The 6,000-nt window shown below is 38.1% G+C and overlaps 1 protein-coding gene across 1 annotated transcript; it reads left to right on the top strand.

Annotated features, from left to right (window-relative positions):
• The first annotated feature begins 2,053 nt into the window (after positions 1–2,053).
• Positions 2,054–4,994, top strand: LOC115821693 (tumor necrosis factor receptor superfamily member 14-like). The gene is made up of 6 exons (XM_030785497.1): positions 2,054–2,147; positions 2,344–2,469; positions 2,567–2,722; positions 4,247–4,334; positions 4,432–4,561; positions 4,893–4,994. The coding sequence occupies exons 1-6, from the start codon at positions 2,054–2,056 to the stop codon at positions 4,992–4,994; spliced, it is 696 nt and encodes a 231-aa protein (XP_030641357.1).
• The last annotated feature ends 1,006 nt before the right edge of the window (positions 4,995–6,000 follow it).

Genomic DNA, 6,000 nt, shown 5'->3' with positions numbered 1-6,000 from the left:
GCATTAACTAGGATATGAGATAGAACTAAAATCCAGTTATCAGGGTAGGAAGTACTAAGTAATTTTCTGGTGAGTACATGGAAACCTACTAGGAAGCTAGATGTCAAGACCCTTAACCCTAACCCTAACTCTGACCCTAACTCTGACCCTACACCTACCGCTAATCATCTAGTGTCCTAGTAGGTTGCAGTGTACTACCTAGATTACAATTTAGCATCTGGCAGACGCTTTCAGCCAAAGCGACTTACAATCAGTGCATCAGTCGGATTCCTAATACCTCATAAGCAGACATCACAATAAGACTGAGCGTCGATTTACCCCTTCGTATTGCGCCCCTGGAATACTTTGACAAACATAGATAATAGATGCAAGACAAGGGTTTTTTTTTTTGTTTGTTTTTTTGTAAGGGAGGTTAGGCATTAGGGGACAGGTGGGTTCTAAAGAGGTGGGTTTTCAGTTTCTTGCGGAAGATGGTAAGGGATTCCGCAGTCCTAACTGTATGATAATAACGTAATTCTTACATAATAGGTACTTTCCGAATAACTATATTTTGTCGCCATCTAGTTTCCTCGTAGGGGTCTATGTACTCAGCAGAAAATTATTTAGTACTTCCTGTTCAGTTTTTTGGCACTTTCCTAATAACTTTATTTTTATTACCATCTCATTTCAAAATAACTGACTTATTTTGAGTATATTTGAAAGGAGTGGAGGTAAGCAGGAGGGGTTTCCTGTGTGATTTCGGCACGTACTGCTCCTATGACTGTATTAACATATCCTCATTAAACAAGATGAACAGAAAGGACACGGAAAAATTTGTATGTCAGAAACACGTAAAATGCAGAATTATCAAAATGCACTGTCAAACTGTTTGCGCAATTCGAAATGGAGTGGCAAGAGTGTTGGTTTATCTTACTGCAGCGGTTAAAACACTTCTTCTGTGCCGTATCCGTGGCCACGCCCCTACCTGTGAAACGAATGGGTGGTTAAAGCTACACGCGGTCGATTAACTAACAAAGATCTGGAATTTTATTTGTAAAAAACCGAAGGCAACGCCTTGAAAAAAAGAAAAAAAGATGATATCGCACTCTACAGACCATCGACGGTATGAATGCTTTGTATTAATTTGGAGTCATTTCCTTTTTTTAGGTATCAACTTCATGTAAACGAATAATAGGGGTTTTCAGTGGACAAACCGACGTGTCCGTTGTTCTGTGGTTGCCTAGGCAGGCTTTGTTCTCCAGAGTGACGAAGTCGTCTCGTCGTCTCATCGTCCCATCTAACATCAGGCCTCCACACAAAAAATCATGAAACTTAATTGCTTCGCTTAAAAGCCACGTATAATGTCGATTTTCTTGTTTTATTTGTCAAAGAGTGATCCTAAAAAGTGTATTTGTTCGGTCGAACAAAGTACGAACATCTGTGTCGGGTAACATTTTTAACTTTTTCAACAATGGGCTAATACAAACGAGGCAGAACCTATGCTACGTCTTTTTTTCTAAGGCCAAAATCATCATACATTACAATGCTTCACAATGCATTCCATATGCTGCAAATGTCTTGAGTTGTTTTCAACGGACACATTTGCAATATTACACGTTGTTATATTACACTTTTAGTTATCACGTGGTGGTATCCCACTGTGAAAGTTTGTTTATAGATTTATTCCTGTAAGCCCTGCATATTTAAAACAACTTAGTGATGACTTGTGCATCTTGAATGTGAAACTGATAATGATTTTCCTTGCCAGAGAAGAAGTATCGAATTCATTAATTCAGTCATGAACTTTGTTGCTTTTACTGTTCACTTGTAGCCGTTTCCTTATTTTTTATACTTTTCAGGTTCATTCTTTTATATGCCAATGCATCATTTTTTACTTAGAAAATTCTAATCTCTTTACTTGTAGATAATTCTCCAGAGATAAAGAGTGGACCCATATGAGAATGAAGAGCCTAAACCTTTTTGGGGACATATGAAGAGCTAAAGAGCACTGTGAGACCTGAGATCTTAAAGAAGGATTATTATGTTAACATTGCACATCTATTTCTTATGCGCAATGGTTCTTTTTCACAACTTTCAACTCTGCATCAGTGCATGTGGTAAAGCTGAATATGAAGTGGATGGAGAATGTTGTCCTATGTGTAGCCCTGGTGAGTCAAACTATCACTGTTCATTCAAAGGATCACTAGGGAGTCGTCACAGAATGCAGTCTAAAGCAAAGTGTTACAAATATGTGACTACAATTCTCACAAAATGGATTCATTAATTAAAGCATAGGTTTTTGATAAGGAATTACAATAGTTTTGATGAAAAAAGAATGGAATTTTGATTTTTGGTTTCTTTCAGGTTTCCATGTGTACAAACGGTGTTCTGAGTATACATCTACATCATGTAAACCCTGTTCTCCATCTACTTTCACTGATCTACCCAATGCGCTGCTTCAATGCTTACAATGTACAGTCTGTGATTCCAGTGAGTGTGTCCTTTGACTTAATCACATTGAGTTTCTCTTACATTAGTGCTAGACCAGTTCACTGTTATATTTACACAATTTCTGTTTCTCTTGTAGGTCAAGGGTTAAGAACAAAGACAGAGTGCACATCTACTGCAGACACCATCTGTGAACCACGTGAAGGACATTACTGTATTGACCTACACAAACACGGCTGCAGAGCAGGTGTTGAACATTCAACATGTAAACCTGGACAATACATCATACAAAAAGGTCTGTGTTTATAGAACAAGCTTGTTTTGGTGACTCTTTCTTAGTAAATCATAAACTGACTGTATGTGGATTTGTGTTCATAAGCCAGGAGGTTTTTGATTACTAAGTAAGACTTATAGACTTATTATTTTACAGTCTGTTAATTACCAGGCATTAACTAGGATATGAGATGGAAATAAAATCCAGTTATCAGGGTAGGAAGTACTAAGTCATTTTCTGGTGAGTACATGGAAACCTACTAGGAAGCTAGATGTCAAGACCCTTAACCCTAACCCTAACTCTGACCCTACTCCTACCGCTAATGATCTAGTGTCCTAGTAGGTTGCAGTGTACATCCTAGATAATAACTTAGTTCTTACATAATAGGTACTTTCCGAATAACTATATTTTGTTGCCATCTAGTTTCCTAGTAGATTTCTGTGTACTCAACAAAAAATTATGTAGTACTTCCTGTCCAGTTTTTTGGCAATTTCCTAATAACTGTATTTTTATTACCATCTCATTTCTTAGTTAATTAACAGACTGTAAAATAAAGCGTTACCCACTCATATTTAATTTCACTCTCTACATCAGACCCAGCATTAACTGACATAGGACAAAACTGCCTCATAGGCCTCTGATCTAACACTGTGACTGTTCTTCAGATAAGTTGTGTTGAACTGAAAAATTTGCGACTTAAGAGAACCTTTTTGATTCTGCTGAAGGTTGTTCTGTTGAATTCTTCTGAAACAGGATTTTGCTATATCTATATATGGATCAGGGTCTCGATTAGTTCAATTTAGTGTATCTTGTATCGGTCAGCATCTCTTTCTCTACTCTAAAGCCTGGGATGCAATTTAGTTATTTGGCAGACGCTTTTTACCAAAGCGACTTACAATCAGTGCATCAGTCAGAGTCAGATTGGATGCGTCCAATGTCTATGTTTCCACAAGTCAAGTCTGAGTCACATTCAAAACAAATCCTTATTGCATGTCATATAACACTAATACCGAAGAATATGTCACAAAAAAATCAATAGGCCAATCATTATGGGTTAAATACTGTTTTAATCTGAGTGCAGACACTCATTCCCTCTTTATAACAGAGACAGTACACTTGCCTGGGGGGGAGGCGCAGGTATAGGCTTTTGTTAGGTTTAGTCAGAAACTTAAGCTGTGTTTGGACAGAGGTGAAGTTACTTTCATTTACTCCACAGACTGATGCTTAGATTAGTTTATTTTCTCTTTGCTTTGCCATAGTTTGTTAATTCGTCCTTGCAGCTTGTTGGTACAAGGCAGCCCCACACGTCTGTCCCATGTCTAGTGTTGGTGTTTTGTTGGATCTTAATCGGAAATGATTATGCTCCTGTTTGTGCTGCAGATGCATCATTTAAATGGTTTCTTACAGCAGTAGCTTTATGGTTTTTAATTTGTGTCGTCTTTCGTGCTTTCGTTTTAACTGGGTCATAACAGATGTCTAACGGATATTGTTCCTTGCGTTGCGTTCTCTGATGACAGATTGTAATTTTTCTGTTGGTTTTTGTAGGAACAGCAGATACAGACACTGTGTGTGGTGACTGTGTTGGTGAAACTTACTCAGATGGCTCATTCACATCCTGTCTCCCACATACTCAGTGAGTTTACTGTACATTAGCAGTGTGACAAGATTCTTTAATGTAACATGTTAGTCATTTAACAAAAATCACGATGTCATTTCATTTAATCTGATAGGTGTGAGAGTTCCAATGGTGTCGTGAGATGGGTAAAAAGGCCAGGGACTCATTCATCAGACACCGAATGTGAAGAAAAACATACAGTTCCTATCGTACTTGGTGTTATATCTGGGGTTTTAGTTATTGGCGTGGGATTAGGACTTCTTTATCATTGTTATAAAAAAAGAGGGACTTCAGGTAAGTTATTTGTAAGTATAATAAATGAAAATGTACATTTACCCCCCCCCCCCCCAACCACTGAAGAGGACAGCATATGTTTTAATGCTGTGGGTTGATGTTTTGTTTATTACTTAATCAGCAGGCGTTAATCGGCTAACAAAAGATTTGCAGTTAAGAAAAAAACATAGAAAGATCACATACACAAAGCACTTGAAGCGCTGCTTGCCTTATCCTTCTTGTGTAAAAACAAAACGACCAACGCTACAGCAGATTTAGGCCGTTTTCTCACTGTCGTCACAGGAGCACAGACTGCTAATCCGACTTGTGAGGAGTCAACATCCATGGTCTGAGACGATTCGAGACAAGACCAGGCCTCCAGACCAGCCTGCCGGTCATAACTGAAGTTCTGTACAATGACAATGGAACGAGCCCAGACAGTGTTTACTGATGTAAACAGTATTAGAGGCAGAGGGTGTGTTACATAATGCATTTCATGTATGTAATACATAATTATTTCATAATAAGTGACTATATTTTTTGAAACCTAAACTTCTTAAGAAATGTATTTTACCATGTCCAGGTTCTGAAATTGACTGCTACATAACACATGTAAAGATCTCGTGTCATATTCCAAAAACGGATTTAAAAACCCGTGAACCAAAAAGGAGGATCTATATGAGTGTTGGTATGTGTTGTGTAAAGTCACGGTGCTATCAGCTGTTTTGTTTCTCTGATGACAGACAGAGCAGCAGTTCATGGGAACACTGGTTTGAATCTAGACCGGGAACACTGGTTGTATGAAGTGTTTGGAAGTCCGTTAAGCAGAATATCCAATCACTAGTGCCAGTTGCGACTCCCATAATTACCATGTATGTGTTACATCCTAAGACTTATTTATTTATTGTTTGTGTGTTTGTTTTGTTAGTTGCTGATGTTACACATCTATGGATGTATCGTCCTTTTAGTATTGTCTGGGAGTTGTGGTGCTGTGTTCTCTCTCTCTCTCTCTCTCTCTCTCTCTCTCTCTCTCTCTCTCTCTCTCTCTCTCTCTCTCTCCTTTTTATTTGCCTTTTGTTTGGTTTGTGCTTCTTTTTTTTTCTTTTTCCTGTATTATGCGTAGAAATAAAATAAATAGTTTGGGAATCTTTGTGCGGGGGCTGGGTGCCATTTTGTTTGAAACGGTTTTCTCCTGTTTTTGGTTGGTCAGGGAGGGAGCTTAGTTTCCGTTGCTGATTGTGTTTTCTTTTTGCCGTTAGGGAGGGTCAGATTCCACTCTCCATATCTAGATTTCATTTGTTTATGATTTTGGCTTTTTCTCCCTCCCGAAGTTTTTCATGGTTTATGTTTCCCGTGTTCCTTTTAAATTTAATGAATAAATCCAGTTGTTATTTCTTAAATTTATTTTTGT

The sequence above is a fragment of the Chanos chanos genome, chromosome 9, assembly GCF_902362185.1.
Source record: "Chanos chanos chromosome 9, fChaCha1.1, whole genome shotgun sequence".
Lineage (NCBI taxonomy): Eukaryota > Metazoa > Chordata > Actinopteri > Gonorynchiformes > Chanidae > Chanos > Chanos chanos.
Note: the sequence above shows the minus strand (reverse complement) of the source record. Positions and strands in the feature narration are given on the sequence as shown.